At 38.9% G+C, this 14,131-nt stretch overlaps 1 protein-coding gene across 1 annotated transcript in view; it reads right to left on the bottom strand.

Annotated features, from left to right (window-relative positions):
* Nucleotides 1-14,131, bottom strand: part of LOC104495143 (ecotropic viral integration site 5 protein homolog) — a gene marked incomplete at its 5' end in the record, with an annotated part of 43,394 nt that overhangs the window by 13,277 nt on the left and 15,986 nt on the right. Inside the window, one exon of the mRNA XM_010138078.1 lies at nucleotides 8,551-8,646. Within this exon, the coding sequence (XP_010136380.1) occupies nucleotides 8,551-8,646 (96 nt within the window). The remainder of the gene's footprint in view (nucleotides 1-8,550; nucleotides 8,647-14,131) is intronic.

Here is a 14,131-nt window from a genome sequence, read left to right as displayed (position 1 = left end):
AGGGGTGTGAAGCGATGGTGCGGGGGGGGGGGGGGAGAGGGGAAAAATAAGTTGGCAAGTAACTGAGTGGAAAAACATTATGTCTAATTATAAATTCTACAGGAAGAGTACTAGGCCTTTTTTGAATTTGCTGTTCTCTCCTTAGCTCTGACAAAAGAAACATGACCTACTTCTGTATCCAAGATATCTAAATGCTGATAAGTATGATCTCTCATTCACCCATCAATCTGATCCACTGCTAGCCATCGCCCTACAAATGTGTCTTCAGAGGAGAATTTTATAAAAAAATTCTAGTAGATTGAACTTTAACTAGAATCCACTTTCCCCAGTTAATCCTCCTGTCTCCATCATACAAAGCTACTTACAACTTATTCATAACTTTAGAAGTTACTTGATGCGCTCACTCTGCAGTCATGACTGCACAGGCACATCCAAACTAAGCGGCTGGACACCAGAAGGCCAAGTACAGTAGGATGAAGCTCAGAGTTATTTACCCTGCTTCTGAATGTAGTCTAGTGGTGCTTCAAATAAGAGAACATTTGATTTGGTAAGCACTGAACTTGACTCAAAGAAAGCCTAGCAACAAAATTATTAGAGGAAAGGAATAATCCTTCCTGCTGGTATCCCATCATCAAGTCCAGATGCTATTATTGTGAGTGAAACAGGAGCTAGGAATGCTGCTAGAAGAGGCCAACCCATCTCGTGCTACTGCAGCGGGCCATAAGCAGTAGCACAATTTTGTGCTCATCTATGGATGCAACACAGGAGTCATTTAGCTGCTTGTAAAGATATTCTCTGATCTCCTCAGAGGATAACCAGGACTAAACTGTGCTGGGACTGGAACCACTTGCTGTACAATACCAATCTAAGATTGTTAGCTAATGATAATAATAAAAAACCCCAAAATGAGAGGAAATAATTTGGAAGCTTTTAAACTCATCTTACCTACCACACAAGTTTATGGTATTTAAGACCAAAGAACTGTGAATGTAGTTGAAACTTCCCTCCTGTATACTCAGAGTGCATTGAATTTTAAGTGTTGTATCATATGGCCTACATAGACAATTTTTTAATCCTTCACACTGACAGCTACAGTTTACTTCTCCTTCTCCATTCTAGTTCCAGCAGTGAAAGCCCAGAAAGCTAACCCAAGCTGCAAAATGTATCCTTAATTCAGCCATATTACCAATTACTCCTTTGGTCATAACTTATGCGTTAATTATCCTCAAAGTAATTTCTTAAAGTGTCTTGAATTTTATTTACACAAGCAAAATCTTTTAAAAGCACAGTATTTAATCTCAAACTTTAACATCTCTCTTCATTAAGCCAATCTCAAAATGTTAGCTCACCAGCAGCGAGATCAGACCATGAGATAACACCTGTATCAGAATCTTACTGACTGCATTAGCTCCTAAACCATTGTATCAGATCCATTCCTAGATAAACGACATATATATGGGAATGGAAGAGCAGTAAACTAGCAGTCACTACTTTAAATAGCAATCAAGCTTTCAGATACTGAAAATGGGAAATACTTCTTAAAAGTCACCCCCTTTTCCTGCATTGCCAATACTCGAGAATTTAATCACCAGCATTTCACTATTTATTTTCACTATTATAAAGCCTTTTAGAAGTGTGAAAAAAATATTTCAGCGGAATAACGTTCCAGTCACCTGCCTTGTTCTTTTCCATCAGTCATGCTGAAACACTATTAACACAAGAAGTTTGCAGATTTGCATAAGATTTGCACAAGATTTGCACATTAGAAAATCTCATCCTTTCTTCCTCTTGAAATATTTCAAGTAATTACTTTCTAAAAGAAAGGAACAGCTAGGAGAAAACTAGCTGCACATTCTGTCCCTGACACTGGTCAAGAGCAGATGCCCAGGAAAAAAATGTAACAGTAGAGAAATGTGTTGTGTTGCTTTCCCAGAACGTTCTTCCCAAACTCCAGCAAGTAGCCCACTTTTCAGTTATATATACACGACATCTGTGCATCCCCAGGGATTATCCACCATCACCCCCAGTTGAGGCAGTTTCTATATTAACATGGATTTTAGCATGTGGAACAATTTTAGATCTAAAGGAATTTAGTATTTAAGCTTGCAAAAAATCACGTCCTCTAGGTCTTTTTCAAACACACCTCCAGTTTCATTTGAAGATCCTAATTCTTGCACTACAGGAGAAGTGAACAAATGTTCCCTACCCATCATCTTCATCCCACTTACAGTTTGAACATTTTATAGACCCCCATTCAAAATTCATTGGATAAAAACCCCAGCCATTCAATTTATGAATGTTATCTAGACACCAGAAGTAGTTGAGCAGGAATTCAGTGATCCTCCTCCTTAGGGTCACAAGCTACACTGGCTGCTGAAAGTGACTAGAAAATAGCTAGAACAGTATGAGAAACAAAAGAAAGATCACAGCAAGTCAGTTTATTTCAAAACTTGATATTTTGCTTCAGTTATCTTCCCTGGGACTTTGTGTTTATTATGCTTTTAGCATTAGTTCAGTCAAGTCTTAATTCAGTCAGGTTTTCTATATTCCCTGGGAAAGGCAAAAGATATAGGAAAGAAACGTACCAGTACCTTTCAAAGGCTCTACCCAATCTACGACAGAAATTGCAGATAAATTCCCAGAAGCCTTCACTCTATAGAGATCTGAAACCTTTTATCTGGATTTTTTTTTTACCTAAGAATACTGATCAAGAGCAAAAGGTACCAGAAATATAAACAATATTTTGTATGTCAAAAATGCCACATAATTTAAGAAGAAAAAAAAGCATCACTAAGCTCTGAGTATTCAACTGCCTCTGAGCTAAAAAAAATACTAGATCCCTCAAGTATAGGAAAATGTTAAAGACTGATTTTAAAGAGCTATCTTCAACACCCATATTCCTGCTTTCTAAGGGAAAAATGCCTGCTAAGTGAAGGAAGTACAAAGTTTCTGTATATTGCTGCTCCCCTTGAGTGCTGTCACGTGGCACGTACAGGACAACCAGGTGACCAGGCCCAGTCAGCAGGGGTTTATGAAAGGCTGAACCTGCTTGACTAACCTGATCTCCTTCTACGGCAAGGTCACACACTTGGTGGGTGAGGGAAGGGCTGTGGACATTGTCTGCCTAGACTTTAGCAAAGCTTTTGACACTGTTCCCACAGCAATCTCCTGCGGAAACTGGCTGCTCATAGCTTGGATGGGTGCACTCCCTGCTGGATAAAAATGTGGTGTGACGGCCGAACCCAAAGAGTGGTGGTGAATCCAGTTGATGGCCGGTCACAAGTGGTGTTCCCCAGGGCTCAGTGTTGGGGCCTGTTCTCTTTAACATCTTTATCAACGAGCTGGATGAGGGGATCAAGTGCACCCGCAGAAAGTTTGCAGATGACACCAAGTTAGGCGGGTGGGTCGATCTGCCTGAAGGTCAGGAGGCTCTACAGAGGGGTCTGGTCAGGCTGCATTGATGAGGGGAGGCCGGCTGTATGAGGTTCAACAAGACCAAGTGCCAGGTCCTGCACTTGGGTCACAACAACCCCCTTCAACACTACAGGCTTGGGGAACAGTAGCTAGAAGGCTGCCCAGTGGAAAAGGACCTGGGGGTATGGGTCAATAATGGCTGAATATGAGCCAGCAGTGTGCCCAGGTGGCCAAGAAGGCCAGTGGCATCCTGGCTTGTATCAGCAATAGTGTGGCCAGCAGGAGCAGGGCAGAGATTGTCCCCCTGTACTTGGCACTTGTTAGGGTGCACTTTGAGTACTGTGTCCGGTTTTGGGCCCCTCACTTCAAGAAGGACGTTGAGGTGCTGGAGGGTGTCCAGAGAAGGGCAACAAAGCTGGTGAAGGGTCTAGAGCACAAGTCTTACAAAGAGCAGCTGAGGGAACTGGGGTTGTTTAGCCTGGAGAAGAGGCTCGGGGGGGCCTACTCACTCTTTACAACTGCCTGAAAGGAGGTTGTAGTGGGGTGGGGATCAGTCTGTTCTTCCAAGTAACAGGTGACAGGGTGAGAGGAAATGGCCTCAAGCTGCACCAGGGGAGGGTTAGGCTGGGTATCAGCAAAAATTTCTTTACAGAAGGGGTTGTAAAGCATTGGAACAGGCTGCCCAGAGAAGTGGTGGAGTCCCCACCCGTGGAGGTATCTAAAAGACAGATAGATGTGCTGCTGAGGACCATGGCTTAGTGGTGACCCGGCAGTGCAGGATGAATGGTTGGACTCAACGATTTTAAAGGTCTCTTCCAACCAAAATGATTCTGTGATAACGCTGTCCCCTAATGCAGATGACCAAAACTCAGTAGAATCAGAGCCTCATGGAATAATGCTCTGCAATCGCAAATGGTACGGGCTACTTGCTACTAGGTAGAATTCAGCTTTCAGTATGACAACATAACATTAAAACAAACCTACATCTGAAATACCGTAGTAATATAAATAAGAAAATGCAATTTAATAGCACAAACTTATTAAAGCATTTCAAGAGCACAACGATCAGCTAGCAGTATGACAAGGACTAACTTTACAAAGTTTACCTCAAAATACAATTTAAACGGTCCTAAATCACAAAGTCTGTAAGACTGGAAACCACTTGCTTTTGTCTCCAAAGGTGTCTTGTGGTCTGCCAGTGTAGTTTGTGGGTAAGCACGTCAGTTCTAATCTTTCGTACCACTCCTGTAATCTAGGTAACACATACAAGCCTTGCAACATCCAACAGGAAGCAGAGGCAGCTGCTGTGTAATATATATAAAGTGACTGCATGTACAGAGGGGGAGTGCATGAAGGGTAGAACTTCAGCAGTTTATAAATCATTTAATTCCATTCAGTTTGAATTAAAAGCAGAAAGCAGCAAACTACAAAGACCCTCCTCCTTTTTCCCCAGTATGTAATTTATATTGAAATGAGTAACAACTAGTTCAAGATTTATCTTAGTTTTTCTTAAACCTTTGACTTAATACAGACTCCTAACAGTCCAAACCTTCTATGCATTATTTTCCACATACAGTAATTACTTTACTTCAGTACTACCTACTGAGGTGGGATACAGTCTTGGATAGTAAAAACGTTTCACAAAAGTTGCTCCAGATTTTCCCTGTTTGCTCTCTGGAAGTTTTCATCAAATACAAGTTTAAGACCTGCTGTGAAGTAGTCTATACACTATTCATCTTACTTGCCCGAATCCTTTCATACCTAATCAGTGGATTTCTGTAGCACTGTATCTTGTTAGAACAAACCAACAATCCAATTTAATAATTCCATTTATAATTACCTCATTTGAAAAGAAAAAAGGCATAATCTTTTTCTATTTCTAGTACCTTGTACACTGAATAGCAGTGTGTCTCATCGGTTCTGTTTTGGATGTCATACTACAATTTTCTAGTACACGCAGTTTTACTGAGTAACCGAAATACAAAAATTTGAATTTACTACAAATAAGTCATCTTATAACATGAACACTGACTGTAGCAGTACTGTTCCTAGAATAGTAATAAAAGCAGCAGAAATTGATCCTTTAGGCTGCAAGCTGCACTATATTTAATAAATGCATACAAAATTTTAAGCTCAGAAAACAAAGACCTACATCAATCAATACACTCATACAACAACAGCAATTGGCTGGAAGTTTTAAAAAGTATAACCAAAACTTTTTAAAATTAATCATCTGAAATTACACGCAGAGTTCTGATATGTAGCTGATTCAAGTTACCACGCTGGGATGGGTGAGAGAAGTATCTGAAATCTGAGGGTCTAACTTTCCTCCAAAGTCAACAGGTGTCACAGCAGCAGCCTGCTGCACCTGTGCCGTAGCAATCCCCCCATCTTTTGGTAGATCGTATTCGGCTTTAGACCCTGGACAGGAATAGTGACCCTCTCTTTGCCATTCTTTGGTGCTCCTTATTGGTGTTCCAGGTTTGCCCTGTCCCTGGCTACAAGCCTGGCTTGCAAACATCAGTGGAACGGTAGACCTTTCACTGGAGTTCTGTGATTAGGATGGATCATGCTTGTGCCACATCTTGGTACCATCGCCATCTGATGGATCATATCACAGGACAGAATCAAAGTACCTAGCTTCTCCAGGTTCCACTGATACAGGGACACATGCATTAAGATTGCTGGCCAAAGACAGGAAATAGCGTTGATCAGAGGGCCAGAATATGGACTTAGTTTGCAGTTACTTATACTCGATATATGATTTGTTCAAGATCTTGTTCCATCCTTCTGATGGAGAACCTGTAATTCTCCTGATGTAAACTTCCGTAAAAATGCAGTACTGGAGAGAAAAAAGTTCCATGAGTGGAATCAACATTGATAGCCATGACAAGACATTTAATCTCCTTTCATGCATAGCCCTCCCACCCCTACCTGAAACTGTAACTTCTGCATTAATTTATGTCCAGTTTAAAGTTCCACAATTACAATATATAAGATGGTAACCACGCAGTCACCAAGAACCCTTCCTTTACCAGTGCCTTAATCATGTTAACCAGTTGGGAGGCTGCGGTCAGCATGTCACATACACCATCATCCTATCTTCAGGAAGATGAATTTGCAAATCTGTAACGTTTTTTCTAGCTTTTGCAGAAGTAGATTCAAAAAGCAGCTAGCCAAAAAGCAAAGAACATGGTCATTAATGAATCTACACATGATGACACTTCAGTACAGATCTAAAAAGTTTGATTAATTTAATTGATATTGACTAAATTATACCAATCCTAACATTTAGCAGTTGAGTTTTGCCTTTTCCTATTGCCATTTTGCTCAGATTTTGCTGTTTGAAGAAATGCTGCAAGCAAAGTTCTTGACTTTATTTTTATTTATTAGCACCAACTTACCTTTAAATACTACATACATTTCAGACTTAACCCTACATTATTCTCAAGATCAGCCTGGTAGGTTATGCTCAAAATAAAGGATTGTGCATTAAGGATTACTTCCCTTCCAACATTTTTATTTAAAAGCTAGACAGATATGTAATCGTAAGGGGCAGGGGGTGGGAGGGAGAAGAATCATTAGTAAACAAGGACTTCCAGGCTTTAAGAAACTCTGTGCAAGGAAGCATTCAGAAATACTGCCACGGTAGAACACGTCTACTACATACAGAATTTCTTCCTACTGTTTCTATCTATCCTACAATTAGATACTTTCCTATAATGTTTACCTCATCTGGAAATTAAAAATTAAGCCACAACAAAGCACTCATCTTCACTCCAACCTGTTCACATTAACTTGTTCATATTAAACACATACACAATTGTATGCCTTCGTGACAACTGAGTTGCTCAGCCAAGCATATGACAAGTGCTTCCACAGAGAAAATTATGCAACAGCTTTCCAACCATAATTCTACTTTTCCTCCAAAGCAGCTGTTTCTTATCTTTTAAACCTACTCTGAGCAGAAGAAAGTCACTGTGGTGCCTTATTTATAATGCAAAATATGCAAAATATCTGGCTTTCTGGGAATTCTACAAGCTATTTACTTTCTCATACGAAACAAAGCAAGCTAGTTATCGTGTTTTTACGTGAGCTTAATGACTGGTAAAGGTGCTGGACTGATAGCCCTAGAGACTATCCTCAATCTATAGCATAGACAGCATTCCAAGATCTTCTAGTACAACTCTCAAGGGATTGGTCCTAAAAGGTTAAATCCAACTATGACTGTTACAAAAACACTATCTATACTTAAACAAATAAATAAAGGACGTGTTTATTTAACGAAGGTAAAAAGGCAAAATCCAATAATTAGGTCATACTGCTCTGTAATACTCTGGTTTTAAACAACGCTATCAGAGCTGTGTGTTAGAAGGCGTATGGAAACAGAAGAGTACAATGCTAAGATGACTGGACGCTTTGCACACAGTATAGTATTAGGTAAATACATTTCTTCACTGTGCAGGATGAACTGAAATGAGCCAGTGAGCACAGTAGTTACATAAGCCAGTAGTTACATACTGTTTCAGAACCTTCTGATTTTTTTAACTTACAGAAAGTTACTACAACTATTAGAGCAAGGAAGTTTGAAGACAAATTTCATAGGTTGAAGGTTTTGGCAGTTTAAAGCTTAAAAATCTGTTAACTGATATTAAGCAAGCATCCTTTTTCTTTTTAAGCAATCTCGGTATACTACCACATAAAATTCATTCTCACAAGAGCAAGAGCCAAAAAGAATCTACAAATTGACTCTCCTATTTGCACAAATGCAGCTTAGTTTCTAACTAAACTAGCCTTAAAAGTTGTAGCAAATAAAGACAAAGGGGCTTATTTTCATGTACACAGCTCCAAATGCAGTAAATGCAACACAGTGAAATACAATTCATGAAATTAAGGAAAACACCAAGACAGAACATAAATGATGACCTCATCTAACATCAAATCACATGTGTTTTCTTATATCCCAGGGTAAGGGCAAGATTCATGTATAAGAGTTCGGTTTATTGCATTCATTAAATGAATTAGCAAAATCAGGTACTGAAACTGTAATACCTATTAGATAAGCAAAATCTGCTACAAAAGAAAGAGAGCATAAAAGGTGCAGGTGATCAGAGGCAGCAGTATTTTATCACTTACCTCATGATGCAGCTCAGCTATCTGATCTTTCAGTTCTCTGATGTACTGGTTACAATCAGATTTATTAAGCTGCCCTTGAATTTTTCCTTCTTCTTTCTGTTTTGGTTAAAAAAAGAATTTTATTCAAATTATTCAGAGATATTCTGTATTAAAAAAATTAACTGTCTGCATGTTTTTGTTTGAACAGAAGCTATTCACAGACACCATCTAGCACTTTTCATCTGGTTGAAGTTACAGCAGGTATCTAAGGGTGTCAGTAGCTCGAACCAAGTAGACCCTCAACACTAACCACAGCACAGGCAGGATGATATGAAGGAGCATGAAGAATTAACAAAGCTTCACAGGTAGAATTCACATCCAATGTACATGAGGTTGCATATGCAATTTAGTAAAGCATCCCTACAGAATACTATCAATATATGGAACATATCTTAGTGCATATTATTTTCACTATTGTTAAGTTTTCATTTAATAACAAGGAATTATCCTTGGTCTCCAAGTGACAACTAAACAAAACACATTCATTCCTTGTATAGTAGGACATACGCTGCGAAACGCTATATAGGACCAAGCTTTTTTTTCTCCCCCCCCCCAAGTTGTAACATATACAATATTGTCGTATTTACTGTATAGGAGTTTCAGAGAGCATAAATGAAGACAGGTACGTCCTGTACCAGTGATGCTGTGAGAGAGACAGAGGAAAACTGGCAAGTAAAAGCAGCCAGATATGAAGAGGAACATGAGGTTCTCATTTATCAACCAAATGCAGATTCTAAGTTTCAAGATGTTCAAGAAGGAGTCATCTGCACTTGAATGCCTGCAACACTAGTCACAGAATCGTCTGGTTGGAAAAGACCTTTAAGATCATTGAGTCTAACTTCCAGCTTGTGTCCAAAGAGAATTCTAATGTGACTGATCCCAACTTGGCCGATCTGAAATAACCACCCTTTACGGTTAAGGCAGCCCATATGTTCAGTTTGCTACTAGTAACTCAAGAGCAGCATTGTGGTTTGGGTTTTTTTTTCCCCCCAGCTGAGTAATTTCTGAAGCAGCCATCCGTTCTGGGACAGAAGTACCTTGATTTTATTTAAATCTTCACTCTGACTATAAATCACATATAACCAATATATTACAGAAATACAAACCAAATGGGAATATATCTGCTTTTTCTACCTGTTGCTCATTTTGCTGAAGCTTTAATTATACTTGAAGAAAGCAAACAGTAAATTTGAACATCAGGCAAGTTCAAAGTCATTTGCAAGCAAAATTTAAATACCTTTTAGAATCGTATCCACTATTCCTCAAAAAACAAGACCAAAAGCTTTAATGCGGAAGTTCTTTTCAAACATTCCTCTGAAATATCAACACCAGGACAGAACTGTACTAGGACTTTAGGAGGGACAATATACCACCTTCCAAACCCTTTCACTGCATGAAGAGAACAATCTTGATCACTGTCAGTGTCGGCAATTTAAAAGAAATTTATTTCAGACTTCATTCTTCTTGCAGCAAGTTGTGCACTACAACGTTACTCAGAAAGTAACTTTGTCATATTCACTATTAATTCGCAGGATCTGCAAAATGGAGGCACAAGATCCTTTAATGTATAATTCCGTATTGAATCTAGTGTCCAAGGCTCCCTACAGCTCAAATTCACAAAGGAAAAAAAGGAGATTAATAACAACATTACTAATTGTTCCTGTCCTAACTAGGGCAAAAACACTTCACAAATCCATCATCTGTCTTTACAAGGACTATTGGTATTGGAGAAACCAAAACAGAAGTAACAAAACCTGAAGACTATAAATAATGCTGTTTATATCTCTATATAGAAAAAGCTTCATTGCTGTCAGAAACTAAGTTTCCAGACAACAAGAATGATCTGATCTCTTGTGGAAGCAAGAATACACTGGAGAAATACTTGTATAAGTCCTTTCCCTCTGTTTGAAAGTGTGACTTTTCCATTTAAGCATACTGTTCTATGGACTCCAAATTACTATGTAACCCACGCTATAGCATCAAAAAGCAAGAGTAAAGCAAGGTTTTACCATAAATAAAAGATAGGTACCATAGCCCTTTCAAAATGAAAGTGCAATAAATAGCTGAGCTTGCATTCAAACTGGGTGCACAAGAAGAAACAAAACAAGCATTTCCAAGTTAAGCAGTATAGACTATCAGCAGATTCACTACCTTAAGTTTGGACCTACACAAATAACTGAAAGGTGTTAGCATATACCATCTAGAGTATACACATTAAGAGTTTTACACTTCCATAATATTTTAAGTGGTTTTATAGCTACTTTTTATTCCCTAAATAACACTGTAAAGTTAATGCAGATGACAGAATATTTTGGCATGGACATGTACTCGTGGAAGAACAGATTTTAGCTCAGTCAACTGGAGCTGAACATAGAGCATAAGCCTAGCTAGCAAGATCCCCATTATTAGTGAAGAGCAAATAAGTTTCGGTTTTCCTTTCAGATCTACAGATTTTGGAGAGCTCACAAGTCACAAAAACGCATTTAGCAGAAAAAAGGAACACTACAATGTAATTTTCTACCAACACACTTTCCAAAGAAAAGTCATGCTGCAACTTCCTCTTGCAACATTCATAACACTAGAGGTCAGAAGTTGATCCTTTTAACTGGCTGCAACAGAAATCAGATATTTCTAACTAAATAAGCCCATGTTCTGTAAGATAAAGCCTGTTTACAGAGGATAAATTGAAAGGAAGACATATGAGAAATTTTAGGACAAGGTATCAGAGTCGTCTTTGCAGCTGCTGTTCATGTCTGAGCAACAGCAATAGATATATTCTACTTTTTTTTTTTCAAATAAGCTTAGTTGATCATGCTATTAATTTAGTTATTTAAAAGAAACTCATGCAGGTGCAGCAGCGAACCACTGGAAAACATGCAGGGCCCAGACACTATAGCATTAAAATCTTTCATTCTTACAAAACAATCATCTTATTTAGAGAATAAATAGACAGCTGAAAGTTTACATATTTCACGTGAATCAAAATATTGTACAAAAACTCATTTTATCTGTCAGATAACTTACCCAACATTCTTTAAAACTGTGAGAAGAGAAACTCATTTTATCTGACAGATAAAATGAGTTTTTGTACAATATTTCACGTGAATCAAAATATTGTACAAAAACTCATTTTATCTGTCAGATAACTTACCCAACATTCTTTAAAACTGTGAGAAGAGACTGACATTTCTCATCAATATATATTATTTTCAAATAAGTACAAAATATTACTATGATAGCATAATTGTTTCACTTTACAGTCACATTTTATATTTGCATTAAGTTCAGATTACTTTCGAGCAATTTCCAGATTCTGAAAAGCGTTTGTTAATGGCAGGCAAATTTTAACGTGTGCATCTTAAACTTGGCAGCAATATTCTTTATCGCTAGTTTTTCATTAGGGCAGCTTGACAGAAGTCAAAAAGAAAAATTGTTGGCAGGAAAAACATGACAGTTCCTTCTAACACAGCGAGTAGTATTAACAGCTTTTTCTATCTGTTGGCATCTGTCACAAGGACTGAATACTTTGCTCAAAAAAATTCTGTAGTTCTAGATTTGCTTCTCAACTTACCCTGGATTATACAACATGTTATCTGTTGCTTCCTGATTAGAATGGAAACCTATTTCTTACTGATTTTATCAAGTGATCTTAATATCATACCAGAGTCTCTTGCAAGAAGAACTGTCAGTGTTTGTGCATCCTGAGATAGTGAAAGCCTCCACGACTGCAATACAAACCCTATATTCTGCCCTCAAAGCCGGTTAGATTCCCACTTGTGCATCACAATGGTGGATGACATTAGATCAGTGCCAAAGCACGGCTATGTGCCACTGACGGGTGAAAGTCCCAGACACAGCAAGCACGCTCATGCTCCAAACATTTATCATCACACATGGAAACTGCACAAAGGATTTTATGTTCATGTTTAATTTGAGCACCTTCAGCTTGGATTTTTCTGTTTCAAATATAGTACCATATTTTATAGATATAATTTCTAACTCTCGAGACTGATCTAGTCTTGAGGCAACTGAGTTTAGTATCAGAGTTACTGTTTGTTTTTAGAGCAGAATCTGAATTAAACTTGGCCAAGAAATAGATGGGCAGGGAACGAGCTAGGTTGCAAGTGCCATGAGAGTGGGACAGAAAGAGAAGATAAAACAGGTACTGAATGGAACTGAAACAAAGGTAAGGACCCTAGACAGTAACGCTGACAGATTCTGGCAGATCTCATCTTCAGCTCACTATTTGCAGGGTATGGCTGTTGCATTTATTTAGTTAGTTGAGGTACTGAAGGGGAACTGAAGACAATAATCTTCCAGGAGTAACTACTAGCCCTCTATTATTCATTTGCTTCTCTGGAGATGCATGTTTTCGATTCTTCCTGTTCTACTGCTGCCATTTTTCATTTTGCTTCCAGGTATCATAACCCTCTAAAGAACAGATTAATTAATTTCCCCTCCTAAGGGTCCAACAGTCTACGTTGAACAGGTTTCTAGGCTCAGGCAGGAAGCAATCAGTTTTGAATGGAGAAAGTTTTGTCTGACCTGAGCCACCTCAGCCTAAGAACCAACTATGGCTCAACTGCTGAGATCAAGGGATAGACTGAGCTGTGAAAGAGAGCGCTACTTGCCCTATAGACAGAAGCCTGCACTCTCCATGGTACAATCCCAGCAACCAGGGAGGTCAGAGACCACATTCAGGACATTCTTGATATCCTTCTTTCCTGTCAGTCCTAATACTATTTTTACTGCTAGCAGCTTCTTGCTTCAAATGTTGAGCCACGCAGATGTGCTGGAAAACACATGCTGTTAGGATGGATTGACTTGGCAAGACTTTCACAGCTAAAACGAATTTGGCTCAACTCTCTTAAATTGTAAGGGTGCTCAAGGACAAAGGACAAACTTTGTCTTCTGTAAAACCACCAAGGAAAAAGGGAGCTGACTGCCCTCAAAGACCTTCTATATTCTGAATCTGGCTTTAACTTCCAATTTTTCAAAATACCTGAGATCTAAGGGTTTCTGTTTTCATTAAATTACATTTTCATATGCTCTGAAACTGGTCCACCTTCCTCAGGATAAAATAGGCTAGACTATTTTTTCAGTTGGAAGGATGTAAAAAAATGATCTAGTCCAACTGCCTAACCGATTCAGGGCTCACCAAAAGTTAAAGAATGTTATTAAGGGCATTGTCCAAATACCTCTTAAACACTGACAGGCTTGGGGCATCGACCACCTCTTTAGGAAGCCTGTTCAGTGGTTTTTTTCCAGAAGAAATGCATCCTAGTGCTTCCAATCTAAACCTGGCACAGCTCTGAACCATTCCCACATATCCAATCACTGGATCCCAGGCAGAAGAGATCAGCTCCTCCCTCTATTTCCCTTCCTCAAGAAGCTGTAGAGAGTGATGAAGTCCCTCCTCAGCCTCTTTTTCTCTGAACTAAGACAAGCCCAAAGCCCTCAACTGTTCCTCTTAGGACATTCCTTCCAGCCCTTTCACCAGCTTTATTGCCCTCCTCTGGTCACATTCAAAGACCTTCACAAG

Source organism: Buceros rhinoceros, unplaced genomic scaffold (genome assembly GCF_000710305.1).
Source record: "Buceros rhinoceros silvestris isolate BGI_N320 unplaced genomic scaffold, ASM71030v1 scaffold17346, whole genome shotgun sequence".
Lineage (NCBI taxonomy): Eukaryota > Metazoa > Chordata > Aves > Bucerotiformes > Bucerotidae > Buceros > Buceros rhinoceros.
Note: the sequence above shows the minus strand (reverse complement) of the source record. Positions and strands in the feature narration are given on the sequence as shown.